We start from the raw sequence: 17,348 nt of genomic DNA on the forward strand, positions 1-17,348 counted from the left end.
CAGGTGATCCACGCACCTCGGCCTCCCAGAGTGCTGGGATTACAGGCATGCGTCACCGCGCCCAGCTGCAACTAAGAGTAATATCTCTTTACACTTCGTATAGTGCTATTCAGTTAAGTGAGCACTTGTCCCTGATTATGTCACTTAGGTCTTATGCCAACCATAGAAGGTGGGCCGGGTTTGGTCAGTGAATGACAGGTCCTGAACTGAAACCTGGTTCTTTGTGTTCCCAAGGCCAGGGCTCTCTTCACTGTCTCCCACTTCTCCCTGACCCTGAGTTCTGAATGGAGATCCAAGTGGAGGGAAGGGATTGACCTCAGATAGGAGAACACTTCTTGCTTTGCACAGGAGTGAAGGCAGGGAGGCTGGATGCAGATGCAGGAAGGTTTGTTGAATTGAGGGCGAGGAGTTAAGCCTAATACCACCCTTAGACCCTGATAGCTGGGCTGCCTGCCCTGGGCCCCACATTTCAGAAAGACCAGCTCTAGCTGCACTTCAGGGTTATCTCTCTCTATGACCCAAAGGAATATGCTTACCCAGAGCCCATACTTCCCCTTCTAGAACATACTGTGGTGCCCAAGACTTCAGAATTTAGGGTCTTCATGGACCTCCAGAAGGTGGACATCACCAGTGGTCTGAGGGGTGGCCAAGAGGCAGCTGCTTACAGGGAGTGTAAACAGAGCATAGCCGTGTGGTCTGAACTGTCCCCACACAGATGCATGGGCTCTTTATTCTGTAGATTTGCCAGGGGTGGGAAGAGAACAGGTTTGGGAAAGTGACAGGGCAGAAGCCTCTATTCATAAAATTTTGTCTCTAATCCTACAAATGTTAGAAATGGGCTGGTTAAGGCAGTTGCCAGCTGATGGCTTCTACTTGTTCTGGACAGTAACAGGCAAGCCCTCTGTTCTTGCTGGAAGACTAGAAAATGAGTAGAGAAAATCAGATGGAAGACTAGTAAAATGAGTAGAGAAAAATAGATCCCTGGGCAGTCTAGAGGGCACTGTTGAAGGAGAAGACCACACATGTTGAATGCTAGTGTCTTAGGTTGGGCTCTCCAAGTCAAAGACATACATGCAAGTAGATCATCTGGGGATGATCCCGGGAAACACTGGTGTGGGACTAGGGAGCTGAGATGGGCAGGCAGCCAAGAGAGGGCCTGTTATGCAGCAGGTCAGCACTGTGGGCAACTGGGACTCAGTCCTGCTTGGGACCCTGTGAGATGGTACAGAGACCTCAAAGTTGTCCCATATCAAGGGGCATACAGGCATGTACCTCCCAGATATCCCACTCAAGGGCATATTTATCTACCAACTTCCATCAGTCATTAGCTGAGAGGCTGCTCCCTGGATGTTAACTCTCTAGTCTTTCTGGCATATTTTGTGATCAGGTAGACTCGGGCCACTAGATAAAGCCTTCAGGCAGGTGGAAGATGGATGGTTGTACATCACAGTAGTAAGGTCTGAGGGGATGTGGGCAGAGAATTGCCAGTGACTACTCCATGTAAATAATATTGTTACTATCCCTGTATTGCAGATGAGAAAACAGGAAAAGAAAGGGCAAATAGCTTCCCGTAGTTACACAGATTGAAAACAGCAGAACTGGTGTAAAGGAAAGAAAAGAGAACAGACAACAGTGGTCTTAAACAAGGGTTTGGAGGAACCAGGAGACACACCCTCCACCAATTAGCAGGCAGTTCAAAGAGGGGATTTAAAATCTCTTCTGAATCTTGCTAACAGACCCTAGCCACCATTGCGAGGGGCAGGAAATTGTAAAACATGGGAAGATGAGCTCGGAAGGTCCATTCTGCTTAATTGGGTGGATTAAATGTGAGAAAAGACAGATGTTCTGGGCCAGTTGAACCAGAAACAGAATGACAGCTTTGGAAGAGAGTGTTCCACATGCAGTTTTTCTCAGGATATGGAGAGATCTGTCTTTTTTTGTTTTGAAGAGCATTGCAGGTGATGAAGTTGAGCAAATACGAGGGATTTTACATTATTTGTTATGTTTATTTTTTTATACCATGAGCCCTGTTTTGCTTTTGTGTGCAGCTGACAGTTGGTTCTAAAGGGCCAGCTCTACAACAGCCTATCTGGAGGGCTCTGAAATGTTACAGGGGATTCTCATGCAAGGTCATACCTGGCTATTAAATCTAACCTTGGCTTGCCTAACCTTGGCTTATGTGAGGTTATGGGCAGAACTATTAAAACGCAGTCAAGGGGCAAAAATGTCCAAGTCTCTTGTGTTACTGGTCTGACTTGCTCCACAAGCTTGAAGAGTAAACATGATGCCATCACTTGTAATTTTCACTCAGCCCCCACTCCCGCGCTTTATTATCATGAAGTCCAACACCTTCCTCTTGAGGCTTCGCCCTCCCTACCCTTTAGAACTTTAGAGCTTCTCAGCCCAGTAATCAATACTATTGAACTGTCTCTTGCAGCCATGTGATGTCACTGCTGAAGATGGGTTCTGCACAGTCTTAAAGTTTTAAGGATGGGCTTTTCCACTGTGACCTGCTCAGTCCATATTAGTTCCCCACACTAGGTTCAAGATCATAAGCCATTTTAGTCTACACTCCCATGCTCAGCCATTACTCTCCAAAGCACAACCACTGGCCCAGTCTGTGTTGAAATCATTCCCTCATTGAGCCTTGCTCATCAGCGTGGATTTCTGGTGCCTTGTAGCTCACCCTGGTCTATTTCTTGGAGAGCAAGAGTTGAATACTTAGTTTCTTTTTTCTTTTCTTTTTTTTTTTCAGAAAAACTCGGGCTCCTTATAAAAATGGGTCCTCTTTTCCAGCCAGATCTGCACACCCCTTAACTAAGAGTTTACTTTCAAGGGACTTTTTGTTTAAATAAGAAAGTCTGCAAAGCGCCTGATTACTGAACAGTCACACCATTAGACTTGGTTTCCTTGGAGCTCAGTGAAAACATCATGGCTCTGAGTACAAGTTTTAGAGTCCGTTAGACTCAGGCTTGATCTGAGGTCTGTGATCTTGGGCATTTATGTACTACTGTAAGCCTCAGTTTGCCCATGTGTCGAATGATATGATATGATATGACATGACATGACATATGTCTTATACAGGCAATAACACAAAGCACTTTCTGCAGTGCCTAGAATAAGTGCTGGACAAGATTTATTACTACTACTATTCTTATTATCATAGTAATAATGATAATAATAATAAACAAATCTAAGAAAGTTGACCTTATGACTCTGCTTTTGCTATTGCTTTAGACAGATCACCCAATCCTTAAGTGTTGGACCACGGAGACTGGCCCTTTCAGTTAACATTAATTGCATTCACTGTTAGATAGAGAGTAATTTAGCCAATTTCCTGATTCTATACATTTCTAAACTGAAAGACTGTTTCCTTTTAGTTAACCCACTGCTTCAGATCCACATTCAAGCCATGATTTTTTCTGACACTGCATTAGACAGAAGATTACTTATTACTTTTTATCCAAACATCAACTGGCTAGCTGAACTGAAATTGATTCCCATCCCCTCTCCCCCAAAAGAATCACACTGAGTTTCACTGTTTAGGCAAAAGAGCTCTGAAAACTGGTTAAAGACCATTTTTCCCACTTTCAAAAATGTGAGTAAATGATGGTAGGGCTAGAAGAGTGTGAGTCAGTAGAGGTGGGCCTACATCAGCAGGTGCCGGAGGGACAGTTGTTTCTCCAGTCTCACAGAGCAAAGTCTGGGTGCCGCAGATCCTGGTGAAAGCTGGATCCCAGCTGGAGTTACAAATGATAATGGATTCGATTCTTCTCTGATCTTGGCCCAGCAGCCCTGAGCTTCACACACAGGGAAGACATGCACCCTTTTAGAAGGGTTGGAATAAAGATTTGAGGAAAGGAAGGTGATAGTTTTTCACTTATTCTCTCTCTCCTCTTGTTTTATGGGTCAGCACCAGGCGTGGCAGGGCCAGTTGGAGTGGTGGTGATCAGGAGGGAGGAAAGAAAGCAGACCAAGAATATAGAGGCCCGGACCTCTTTAATTTAGTGCCTGGTTTCCTTCTTGCCTTCAGTTTCAACCTGTGCTTTAATCTCCTTGTGAGTCGCTGACTGTGACAGATTATGAACAATGCCACCCTTGTTCCCCATGAGGGATGTCAGGTCAGGATCCCGATCAATGTTCATCATACTGAAGGGCTGAGATTAAGAGACTGTCCAAATTCGCATACCAGTGGACACAGATGTTCTATTTCAAAATAATGGAGAGGCTATGATTCAGGAGCTGGAGCAACTTTTTAAAAATTTGGTCCCATTTCAAACAAAACAAGCATTTGTAATACAGATAATAAAAAGTTGGAAACCTTCTAAATGTATAGGATCAGGAAATTGGTTAAATTACTCTGTATCTAACAGTGAATACAATGAATGTATGAAAATGGTGATATGAATCTGTTTCTACTGTCAGGAAGACATGTTCATGATATACTTTTAAGAAAAGAGCATTGCATGGTCAGATGCGGCGGCTCATGCCTGTAATACCAGCAGCATTTTGGGAGGCCAAGGTGGGTGAATCACTTGAGCCCAGGAGTTCGAGACCAGGCTGGGAAACATGACTTAACCGTCTTTACAAAAAATACAAAAATTAGCCAGGTGTGATGGTGCACGCCTGTAATCCCAGCCACTCGAGAAGCTGGGGCTGAGAATCGATTGAGCCTGAGAAGTTGAGGCTGCAGTGAGTCATGATGGCACCACTGCATATATACAATGATATATGTATATATCCAGATACATATATACATATATCATTAGAAAAGATATAACAAGGGCTAACGCAATATCTGGATTTGAGGGATACTTTGTTTTCTTTTCTGTTTTTCTTGTTTTGTGATTTTATTTGTTTATTTTGTTTGACTGGCTTTTCTATATATGCTAATAGCCTGTATTTATGAGTAGCCACTAAGCATCAGGCATATAGCCTTCTATTTACTTCTGCAAATAAGTCCTCTAAAAATGAGGGAACCCGGAAAGGTCAGGCAACTTACCCAGGCCAGCATCATAAAATCAAGAATCGATCTGAGTCAGCCTGCCTCCAGACCCAGCTTCATCATCTTCTGTGGGACAGGCTAGGTTAACCCAAAGGTGGTGGAGTGGGGGACTTCGGGCCACCCTGAAGGCCTCTGGATGCCCTGGGATGACTGTGAGCACAAGCAGATACTCGGCTTCGGTATGCATTGCTAATTCCAAACTCTATAGGCTACTAATACATGCTCTTTCCTGGTCAGGTTTGGTCCAGAGCCTGGGCTGGGCCAAACCTGCAGGTGAAGCTTTCTAGTGCCTGCTCAAGTTGGGCAAATCGGTCCAGGACTCTCAGCCTACTCTCCTGCACACAGGCAGCCCCAGCACTGCCCAGCAACACCTGCCTGTTCGTTTGTTGACATACACATTGCCAAAGTGGGATCAATATGTCAATATTATTTTATTTTGCTTTTTTTCTCCTTAATTATGAATACTTTAATTCTGAGCACTGATGCAGGTATTAACATGCCTCAGCCGGGCACAGTGGCTCACATCTGTAATCCCAGCACTTTGGGAGGCCAAGGCGGGTGGATCACCTGAGGTCGGGAGTTTGAGACCAGCCTGCCCAACATGGTGAAACCCCATCTCTACTAAAAATACAAAAATTAGCCAGGGATGGTGGCAGACACCTGTAATCCCAGCTACTTAGGAGGCTGAGGCAGGAGAATCTCTTGAACCTGGGAGGCAGAGGTTGCAGTGAGCTGAGATCGTGCCATTGCACTCCAGCCTGGGTGACGAGAGTGAAATTCCATCTCAAAAAAAGAAAAAAAGAAATGCCTCTGCCATGTGAAAAACTTCCTATAGCTTCTTCCTACGCTTTCATTTTGGTTGTTTATTTTTAGACTGATAAACCTAGAAGTTTGGAAATATAGGGCATCCAGGTGACTATTCATTTTCCTTCTGAGATGAAGATGGCTTTTGTACCTCCCCCCAGAGGTCTAAATGAGGAAGAACCAGGCAACCCGATTGTATACAAGATCTATGAAGTACAATTCTCAACCTTGGCTGAGTGTTGGACTCACCTGGGACTTTTAAAACCTGTTGATGCCTGAGTCCACTCTCAGAGATTCTGATTTAATTGGTATGGGGTGTAGCCTTGGCACTGGGGGATTTTTTAAGCTCTCCAGGTGATTCTAATGCATGGCAAAGTGATAATTATTTCCTGGAACCTGCCCTACCTTTCTTCATCCTCTTCCTCCACAATCCAAGGAGACAAAATTGGTTTGGAGGAAATAGTTTTTCTTATTGATCAGTCCTTCCCTAAGTGAAGCAGTGCGGATTAAGGTACTCAGGGTTTTCAGTGGCCCACCGAGAAAGCAGTGATCAGAGGAGTCCCGCCCATTTCTGACTCTCCCTTTCCCTTTTTATTCAGTATGGTATTGTGCTGGATGCCGGGTCTTCTAGAACCACAGTCTACGTGTATCAATGGCCAGCAGAGAAAGAGAATAATACCGGAGTGGTCAGTCAAACCTTCAAATGTAGTGTGAAAGGTAAGGACTGAAGTGTGTCTGGGAGTTGCAATGGGAAGCAAGGTGAAGTTCTAAGTGTCTTGGAGGCCTGGAGAGGTCCTTAGATGTTGCTGGGAGGCAGGGAATGAGCATTGGACTGGGAGTCAGGAAATAGGAGATCTTGTGCTAGTGCTGCTACTCATCAGTGGAATAAACTTGCTCTAGTCACTTCCCTTCTCTGGGCCTCAAGTTTTTAATCTGTATACATGGGAAGGGGTGGTGTCAAGAACTGTGGATGGTCTGAGATTTTACCCTGCCATATTTTCATGGGTGCTGGAAGACATAAGACTCCTGGTTCAGAAACAAAGGATAATTTGTTACTCACAGGAGTAGCCCAGAGTATCAGCATTTTCTTACACTGGTACTGATTCCCAATTTGCCCAGGATGATGGAAAGAGGGACAGAGAGTATGCACTCATGCAATAGGTTCTGTCATAGGAAAGGAAGTCTGGGATTTTAGAGAAGCATTTATAATGGGCAGTGAGCATGTCTGCCTTTTGCTGTGGAGGGAAACACAAGGAACACATGGAAAGCTGTCTTCCAACAGTGATAAGGAGTAGTCGTGTGTACTGACGGGCAGGCAGAGAGAGAATGACAATATATAAACAAATGGACATGGCTCTGTTCCAGTAAAGCTTTATTTATGGACACTGAAATTTTGAATTTCATATAATTCTCACATCATGAAATGTAATTCTTCTTGTAAATTTTTTCCCAACATTAAAAAATGTAAAAACTCTCTTAGCTCACAGGCTGTACAAAAAAAAGGTGGTATACTGGATTTGGCTCATGGGGTGCCAGCCCTTGAAATGGAGTATTAGCAGCAATGATAATAAATGATCCTCCATGCAGCTCCCTGCCTTTTCCACAGCATATTCTGAGTTTTATATTAACTGTTTCCTTGTTCTTTATAGTTTCGTCTTATGTATGTAGTGTTTCTGTTTTTTAAAACAAAATCAAACATGTATTCATATAAATGGAATCAACATATTTTATGCTGTATTTGCTTTGTTCACTAACAACATTGGATTTTTAAGATTCATCTGTGTTGGCCGGGCGCGGTGGCTCAAGCCTGTAATCCCGGCACTTTGGGAGGCCGAGACGGGCGGATCACGAGGTCAGGAGATCGAGACCATCCTGGCTAACACGGTGAAACCCCGTCTCTACTAAAAAAAATACAAAAAACTAGCCGGGCGAGGTGGCAGGCACCTGTAGTCCCAGCTACTGGGGAGGCTGAGGCAGGAGAATGGTGTAAACCCAGGAGGCGGAGCTTGCAGTGAGCTGAGATCCGGCCACTGCACTCCAGCCTGGGCGACAGAGCGAGACTCCGCCTCAAAAAAAAAAAAAAAAAAACAAAAAAAAAAAAAAAAAAAAAAAGATTCATCTGTGTTGATATGAGTAACTATCTTGCTCATTTTTTTTTTTTTTTTTTTTTTTGAGACAGTCTCCCTGTGTTGCCCAGGCTGGAGTGCAGTGGCACAGTCTTGGCTCACTGCAATCTCTGCCTCCTGAGTTCAAGCGATTCTCCTGCCTCACCCTCCCAAGTAGCCGGGATTACAGGTGCCTGCCACCACACCTGGCTAATTTTTGTATTTTTAGTAGAGATGGGGCTTCACCATGTTGGCCAGGCTGGCCTCGAACTCCTGACCTCAAGTGATCCACCTGCCTTGGCCTCCCAAAGCCCTGGGATTACATGCATGAGCCACTGCACCCAGCCTCATTTTTCCTTGTTGATAGGCATTTGTATTTTCTTGGTTACTTAATATCTTTACATATATTTATAGCTATTTCTGTTTTCTGTGAAATGCATGTTCATGTCTTTTGTTCATTTTTCTATTGAATTATTGAATTTTTCTTACTAATTCATTGAAATCTTTATAAATATTCTAAATATGAATTCTTTGCCATTAATATTATCATATTATTGCTAATATCTTCTCACAGTTTGTAGTTTGTCTTTTTAGTTTGTGATGTCTCTTGATGAATAGAGTTTCTTGATTCTTATGTAAATACAACCATCAATATTCCCTTTTGTGGCTTGCTTTTTTGTATGTTTTATTTAAGAAATCCTTTCCTATCTTGAGGTCATACAGACATTTTTCTATGAAAAGTGTTATAATTTTGCCTTTTACAATTAAGTAATTAGTCGAAGTAATCGAGCCTAGTTAGGGAGTGTGTATAATTAGGAGTGTGTATAATTAGTCCAAGTAATCGAGCCTAGTTAGGGAGTGTGTATATGTGTAAGCCTTTTCAAAGCCACTTATCTTCCTCATTCGAGCATTAGGATTTTTGAGTTGGCCTGTAGCCTCCCAACCAGGGTGTTCTGAATGTGCCCAGTGTATCCTTGAGCCCACAGGACCACAAGTTAGAGACTCCAGACCTGTCCTCCCAGCCCAGCAACCTCCTTTGTTTCCCTCAGTGAGCTGCCAAAACATTTTAAGTTCATGGGGATCATGGCATTGAAAAACTTGGGGAGCAGAGTTAGTCTTTCTCACTGGGAGACCAAGAGTCTTCTTTGGATAATCAGTGAATTCTGATCATCCGCCCTCCGAGGAGGGCAGCCAGGAGCTTGCCTACCCTGATGCACAGGTGTTCCAGGTTAGGCTCTCCAGAAGCAGATGTAGAGACAGATTATGGAATGCAAGGTGGTTATTAGAGATGCACCATTATAGCAGAAAGCAGGCAGAGAGAAGGATTGGACAAAAAAAGAAGTCAAACTTCAACTCAGGCCTGATGAAGCTTCAACTGATCTGTTATGCTGCACTGGGTTGAAATGATGCGAAGTGGCTTGGCTGTAATACCCCTGTTGCTGCCACTCATCGGATGTTTGCCACCCTGGAAAGAGCAACATCTTGAGCAAGGCAGCTCTCTGCAGCTCAGGCAGACCCTGAAGAAGCTGACAGCTGGAACAATAAGTCTATTTGAAGGGGTATTTGCACGCCATGTTTTTGGGTTCACTACACAGGGGACTTGGATATTTTCCCTTCTTTTTTTTTCTTTTTGAGATAGGGTCTCACTCTGTCTTCCAGGCTGGAGTGCAGTGGCACAATCATGGCTCGCTGTAGCCTAGACTTCCTGGGTTCAAGCAGTCCTCCTATCTCAGCCTCCTGAGTAGCTGGGACTACAGACAGTGCCACCACATCTGGCTAATTTTATTTTTTGTAGAGATGGGGTCTTACTATGTTGCCCAGGCTGGTCTTGAATTTCTGGGCTCAAGCCATCCTCCTGCCTCAGCCTCCCAAAGTGCTGAGATTACAGGTGTGAGCCACTGCACCCAGCAGATATTTTCTGAGTGTTGCTTGCACTGTTATCCACAAGACACAGGCAGCTGTAGGCCTGCTGTGACCTCAACCAGCAATTCTCTATCTGCTCGGGTAACTCCTGAGCAATTTCCTCACCTTCAACCATGAAATAGGACAGCAGGCTGCTCCTTTCAAAGAGACTACGTGCTCTGAGTAAAGAGAAGAGAGTGTAAGATCGAGATTAAGACTTCACCTCATCCCTACTGTGTGAACCTTGGAAAGTTATCTAACCTCTCTGAGTCTTGACTTCCTCATCTCTAAAGTAAAAAACGTAATAGTAGTTATACCTACCCCATAGGAGTGATTTGAAGATTAAATGACATAATATATGTAAAAGAAATGCCTGGCATACAGTAAGTGCTCAATAAGCATTAGCTGTTATTCGTGGGGCACCACAATCCAGAGCTCCTGGTGGATCCTCTTGCCACTTGTTACTCTGTCCCACAGTTACAAGATCTCTGTTTTTAGACCCAGGAGGGCAATTCAATCAAGTTAGTCTTGACAGCCTTACGACTGTGGGGAAAAATAAGACTTACGTGGGGAGGTGTTACAGCAGTCCCTCAGGGGAAGGGTTCCTTGGCCCACCCTGGATGGCATATGTGATTTGAGGAGGCACAGAGTCATGGAGGCCACAGCACATCCATAAATGATCTTCCCTTCTTTGATCACAGTAGTCTCAGGGATCCATATATACTCTGAGTGAACAGAAGACCACAAACTAAAGCTTAAATTACAGAGTTGAAGTTCAGCAAGTGTCATCCCCTCAAAGACTTGTGGCTTCTCCAAGGATAATTTGGGTTTCTGGTTCCTCTGTTGCAAACTTCCCAGGACTCCCCTGTCTTGGCCAAACAGAAGAGGGTGATGAATGCTTGCTCACCCAGCAGGGATTCCCAGATGCCTAGGCCCTCAGAAATTTCTTTCTAGTAGGTATCAACCCCCAGTTGCTACTGTTTTCCATGAGTTCATTGCCTTTGCTGGCGGTTTCTGTGCTGGTGTCTGTGCCTCTGGCTGCTTGTGGCGAAGCCACCCCCTGGAGGTGCTGGATTCTCTGCCTATGTCTCATCTCATCTGCAGTACTCATGCCTGCTGCTGCCTTTCCCCACAAGGGACATTCACAATGTCTTTCCTTTAAACCAGTAACTAAAAATTACTTAAGCTCCACTAGAGCCTAAACTTAACTATCTCCTACATTAAAATCCCTCAAAGAGTTGCATCAGAAACCAGGTCACCATAGCATTAAAAAACATCCTTTGCCACTGGGCGCAGTGGCTCATGCCTGTAATCCCAGCACTTTGGGAGGCTGAGGTGGGTGGATCACCTGAGGTCAGGAGTTTGAGACCAGCCTGGCCAACATGATGAAACTCTATCTCTACTAAAAATACAAAAATTAGCCAGGCGTGGTGGTGGGCGCCTGTAATCCCAGCTACTCGGGAGGCTGAAGCAGGAGAATTGCTTGAACCCAGAAGGCAGAGGTTGCAGTGAGTGGAAATCACACCACTGTACTGCAGTCTGGGTGACAGAGTGATACTCCATTTCAAAAAAAAAAAAAAATCCTTTGCCAATAGTTGGCCGGAGCTCAAGCTGAGGCGCGTGTCTTGGCTTCTGTTTCCCCTCAAGTAAGTTTTGTGCCATCTGTTTAACCCTCTCTCCCCATATTGAAATAGCAATTTCCGTGCTCCTCTCATGGGACCAAGTATCCAAGTCCAAGTATCCTAGGAGCCTGTGAATCCTATCTCCTTTTCCTTCTGGGAGGCTTAATAGACCTTATGCAAACAGGCTCTCTGGTGACATACTCCCAAGGTTTCACCATTCTATCTTGCCTCTCACCAGCCGCTATCCAGAGACCAGCTGTTGCAGATTATATTTTGTTTAGCCCAGATTGGACTAGCCAATCTCCTTACTGTAGAGATGTATGGTGGTTTGAAAGTCTCATTGATTGATTGATTTAATAAATATGTATTAGGTGCCTGCTGTTTGATACGAACTGTTCTTGGCACCAGGAATTCAGAAATAAACAATATATACAAAATCTGTGGTTATGTGTTATGAGACTTGCATTCCAATGAAGAAAATAGACAAAAAAATAAAGGGCATATAACGAGTGTCAGGGAGACATGATGTGAAGAGAAATCAGGCAGGGTGGGAAATAGAAAGTGATCATGCTGTTTTGAACAGGACTGTCAGGGAAGTATGAAGAATATGACAGCTAAGCAGAGACAAAAGTGAGATGAGACAGTGAGCCATGTAAATGTCTGGGAGAAGAACATGCTGAGCAGAGGCATGGTAAGGGAAAAGGCCAAGCGTGGAAGCTGCTCAGCATTTTCTAGGAAAAGCCAAGGGGCCAGTGTGGCTGGAAGAAAGATGAGAAATGAGACTGAAGCTATAGCCAAGGCCAGCTCCTTGGAGGGCCTTGAGGTGTCATAAGGGTTTGACTGTGACTCAGATGAAGTTTCTTCAAAGTATATTGGGAAGCCATTAGAAGATTCTAACCAGGGAACTAATATGATATGACTTCTGTTTTTAACGGATCGCTCAGTTGATATAGAACACGTAGTCAGGGGCTAAGATGGGAAGCGAGGACACCAGTTAAGTGCTGTTAAATCAGTATAGGTGAGAGATTAAGTGATGGTCAATTTGTCCTTGACTGGTGCTTCTCAACACAAGGTGAATTTGTCTCCCAGGAAACATTTTGCAATGTCTGGAGATCTTTTTGATTGTCATGACTAGGTCTGTGGTGCTGCTAGCATCTAGTGCATAGAGGACATTTCTCATCTTTCTTCCAGCCACACTGGCCCCTTGGCTTTTCCTAGAAAATGCTGAGCAGCTTCCACGCTTGGCCTTTTCCCTTGCCATTCTACAATGTTCTAAGCATTGTACAATGCACAGAACAGCCTCCACAACAAAGAGTTATCTACCCCAAAATGTCAGTAGCACCAAGGTTGAGAAACCTTGGTTTACAAGGTTCTGGGGAAGGGGGTGAGAAGTGCTTAGATTTGCAAGGTATTTTGAAGGTAGGACCAACATGATTTTATGATGGACTCGATGTGAGGCATCTGAGTTGATACTGCATGAGCAAGAGTTTGGATATGAGCAACTGTGTGCATCACAACACCATTTACTGAGATTGGGGAACACTGGGAATGGAGCATACTGGGGGCAGGGCAAGACTTAAAGAGTTTGGTTTTGGGCATATTAAGTTGGAGATGGCTATAAATCATGTGAGTCAGGGGACAGCAAACTTTTTTCTGTAAAGAGTTAGACGATAAATATTTTAGACTTGTGGGCCATATGGTCTCTGTCATAACTGCTCAACTCTGCCCCTTTAGCATGAAAACAGCCATAGACAATGTGTAGATGAATTAGCATGTTTGTATTTCAAAAAAAAAAAAAACTTTACTTATGGACACTGACATTTTCTTATAATTTTCATGTCATGAAATGCTGTTCTTCATTTGATTTTTTTCCAACTACTTGAAAATGTAAAAATTATTCTTCACTCGCAATCCATACAAAAACAGGTATTGAGTCAAATACCTTCCTCACTCCTGATCTATATAGTGAGTGTGGTTGTCAGATAGGCAAGTCAGGAGTTCAGGGGATGGGGAGGTTGAAGAAATAAAGCTGAGGGTCATCAGAATACAGATGATATCCAGCCCCAGCTCATCTAGGGAGTGAGTAGATACTAAAGAAAAGAGATCTGAGGACTTAGCCTTACACACTCCAGTACTGAGAGGCTGGGGAGAGGAGGAGGATCCAGCAAATGAACTTAGGAGGAATGGCAGCCAGTAAGGGGAGAAGAAGTTCAGAACCCAAATCCAAGGTATTTGAAGAAAGAGGAAGTGCACAATTAGGTAAAAAGTGATGGGGAGCTTATAACCTAAGAAGTTAGACAGACATGATATGCCCTCAGTGTGGTGATGTACAGTAGGAAAAACCTAGCACACCTAGGAAGTGCTCTTGCCAAAAAATCAAACCTGAATCTGATCACATTTCTAGAAATTAACTCCCAGTTTATAAAAAACACAGGAGATAAAGGAACATGTTCAATGACACCTCACGGATCCAATCAGCAAAATCCAAAATGAGAGAGCTACTCCATTAAAATTATTTCTTTAATAAATAAATGGCAAGAAAAAAGGGGGTCATGAAGACTGTTACAGAATAAAGAATCTTAAAAAACATCCAAATGCACATACAAGGTATGGACTTTGGTTTCTTCATCACACTATAAAGAAAAAGTTATTCTGGGAAATTTGAACACTGACGTGTCTTTAATAATATTAAGAACTTTTTTAGGAGTGATTTTTTTCTTAGGTATCATGGTTATACTTTTCAGAGTCCTTCCCTCTTCAAAACATATACTAACGTGTTTGCAGATGAATTAATATAATGCCTGGGATTTTCTTTACAATAGTTCATAGAGATGGAAAAAAGAAAGCATATAGATGAAAATAAGGTGGGCTGTGTATTGATTAACTGTTGAAGCTGAATGATCAGTGTATGGGGATTCATTTTACTAGTTTCACAGAAAAGAATTATGAGGAACATGAACACTTACCTGTGATGTTCAGCACAGTTTTGTTGTTTTTATTGGCATTGTGGAAAGAAAACCCTGTTAAATAACCTGTCACATAAGAATATGCCTGAGAGCTTAATCTGACATTTTATTTACTGAGAGAGTTGTGTCTTTTTTAAAATAACTTTCTAATTACAAAATAATATATTTTCATTGTGTGAAAATCAGAAAACATAGGTAAATAAAATGGAACCAGGCACAATGGTGTGCACCTATATTCCCAGCTACTCAGGAGGCTGAGGCAGAAGGATCACTTGAGCCTAGGAGTTTGAGACCAGCCTGGGCAACATAGCAAGACCTCATCTTCATCTAAAAGTAGAAAAGGAAGTAAGATCATCCATAATCCTTCACACCAGAGGGGAAAATAATTCTTTTTTTAGGATTAATATATTTTTGTATTAAAAATTATTCATACAGGCTGGGTGCAATGGCTCACTCCTATAATCCCAGCACTTCAGGAGGCCAAGCAGATCAACTGAAGTCAGGAGTTTGAGACCAGCCTGGCCAACATAGTGAAACTCCGTCTCTCCTAAAAATACAAAATTAGCCGGGTCTGTTGCTGCATACCTGTAGTCCCAGCTACTTGGGAGGCTGAGGCAGGAGAATCACTTGAACCTGGGAGGTGGAGGTTGCAGTGAGCCAAGATGATGCCATTGCACTCTAGCCTGGGTGACAAGAGCAAAAAATTCCGTCTCAAAAAAAAAAAAATATATATATATATACACACACACACACACACACACACAATATATATATATATATATTTATTTAATTGTTGTTATTAGTGTTTCTTACAGCTACTTCAGTTCTGAACCCCTGAGATCAAGCCACCAAGCTCATTAAGCCCAGGGCTTATGGTGCTGTCATTTGTCTGTTGTAGGAGGTCATTCCCCCAGGAGAGAAGATTACATTAGAGGCTCTCTCCTTGGCCAAGGTTGGGAAAGCCTGTCCTTGCTTCTCTGGCACTGTCGATGAAATCCACATGTCTGTGCATCTTAATGGACACATCCAAGTAAAACTTGTAATTAGAGAGCTCAGGGTTTTTTTTATTGGTTTGTGGTAGTTAGAAGATGGGTGGGAAAGGTTAAGAAAGGGCCGTTGAAGGAGGCAGTGGCTCTACCAATTCCAAAGAAGGAAGTTTCCAGAGGGACCATATTCCCTCCATCTTCCTTGTCTGTCCTATACTTAGTCTTCCTTCAAGTAGGACTTATTTAAACTCAGAGCCTGGACTGGGAGAACAAATTAAGTTACGTTCATGCAATGGCATGCAATGCAACTGTAAAAAGAAATGAAGAATATTTATATACTGCTATGGAGTGGCTACTAGGAAGTATTGTTGAATGCAAAAAAAAAAAGTGGAGAAAGGTATATATAGTAAATTACCATTTATCTAGAAGTTGGGGTGATTAAAAATATATGTACTTGCTTATTTTAAACAAACATTGGTTAAACTTTTTTTAAAAAAGAAACTACTTACAGGAAGAGGAGACAAGGAGAGAATCTAGATGTCTCTGAATATACCTAGTTTTGTAGATCTGATGTTAGAACTATGTAATTATTTTAATAACTATAAAACAATATCGCTTTTTAAAAAGTAATACCTAAAACTCAAAAGTAAAATGCAACAGGCCAGGCATGGTGTCTCACACCCGTAATCCCAGCAATTTGGAAGGCCGAGGAGGGTGGATCACTTGAGGCCAGGAGTTCGAGACCAGCCTGGCCAACATGGCGAAACTCTGTCTTTACAAAAAATACAAAAATTAGCCAGGCAAGGTGGCATGCGCTTGTAATCCCAACTACTTGGGAGGCTGAGGCACAAGAATCGCTTGAATCTGGAAGACGGAGGTTGTAGTGAGCCAAGATCACACCACTGCACTCCAGCCTAGGTGACGGAGCGAGACTCCATCTCAGAAAAAAAAAGAAGATATCACCATTTGCAACCCCTAATGAAATAATGGATCTAAGCCATTTTCACTGATAATGCTAACAGCACAAAAAAAGAGACAACCAGACACTGTGCCTCCTATTATAAGTCCACACTAATCCCTATATATTTTTTAAAAAACTCAAACCTGATCTGATCAAGCCTCTACATTCAATTAACAATTTATAGAAATACAAAGGACCAAGAAAGATGTTCATTGAATTATGAGGGTACAATCGACAAACTCAAGACTGTGGAAATTCTTCAGGATAGAGAAATTGCAATAAAAACTTTTAATAATTAGGAGGAAAAATAGAAAGGGAGGGCAGAACCAATAGACAGAAAGAGACTTAAGATTGCACTGTACGGAATTTATTGGGATCCTGACTCATACAAATGAGGAAAGGGTGGAGGAAGAAGGAGGGAGGAAGAGGAGGAGGAGGAAGAGAAAGAGAGAGGATGAGAATGAGAATGGATATGGAGGCAATGTGAACCATGACTAGATAGTTCATGATATTAAGAAATTATTTTTTTGGCCAGGCATAGTGGCTCACGCCTGTAATCCCAGCACTGTGGGAGGTCGAGGCAGGTGGATCACCTGAGGTCAGGAGTTCAAGACCAGCCTGGGCAACATGGTGAAACCGTGTCTCTACAAAAAAAAAAAAAACAAAAATTAGCCAGGTGTGGTGGTGCACACCTGTAATCCCAGGTACTCAGGAAACTGAGGCAGGAGAATCACTTGAACCTGAGATGTGGAGGTTGTAGTGAGCCGAGATCATGCCACTGCAATCCAGCCTGGGCGACAGAGCAAGACTGCCTCAAAAAAAAAAAGAGAGAGAAAAAAGAAAAAAAAGAAAAGAAAAATAAATTATTTTTAATTTGTACAGGTATAATAATTCAACTGTAGTTAGGGCTTTTTCAAAGAATTTTTACTTTTTGTGATACACACTGAAATATGGGAATTAAATGACACATCTGCAGTTTGCTTGGTGGGGAACAAGT

The 17,348-nt window shown here is 42.9% G+C and overlaps 1 protein-coding gene and 1 long non-coding RNA gene across 8 annotated transcripts in view; one reads left to right on the forward strand and one right to left on the reverse strand.

Annotated features, from left to right (window-relative positions):
• The window catches only part of LOC105480241 (uncharacterized), a 52,908-nt gene that overhangs the window by 28,423 nt on the left and 7,137 nt on the right, over positions 1-17,348 (reverse strand). For 3 of the 4 annotated variants that reach the window (XR_011619994.1, XR_011619995.1, XR_011619996.1), the window contains exons 4-5: positions 14,990-15,087; positions 10,383-10,541 (exon numbers count right to left, since the gene is read on the reverse strand). This is a non-coding gene — a long non-coding RNA (uncharacterized lncRNA). Of the gene's footprint in view, positions 1-10,382; positions 10,542-14,989; positions 15,088-15,598; positions 15,652-17,348 lie in introns of those variants that run through there. The other variant, XR_011619993.1, reaches the window with a different exon arrangement.
• The window catches only part of LOC105480242 (ectonucleoside triphosphate diphosphohydrolase 3), a 41,483-nt gene that overhangs the window by 7,512 nt on the left and 16,623 nt on the right, over positions 1-17,348 (forward strand). For all 4 annotated transcript variants that reach the window (XM_011738825.2, XM_071091473.1, XM_071091471.1 and 1 more), the window contains one exon: positions 6,409-6,526. In XM_011738825.2, coding sequence (XP_011737127.1) covers positions 6,409-6,526 — 118 coding nt within the window. The remainder of the gene's footprint in view (positions 1-6,408; positions 6,527-17,348) is intronic.

This window comes from Macaca nemestrina, chromosome 2 (genome assembly GCF_043159975.1).
Source record: "Macaca nemestrina isolate mMacNem1 chromosome 2, mMacNem.hap1, whole genome shotgun sequence".
In the NCBI taxonomy this organism is placed as follows: Eukaryota; Metazoa; Chordata; class Mammalia; order Primates; family Cercopithecidae; genus Macaca; species Macaca nemestrina.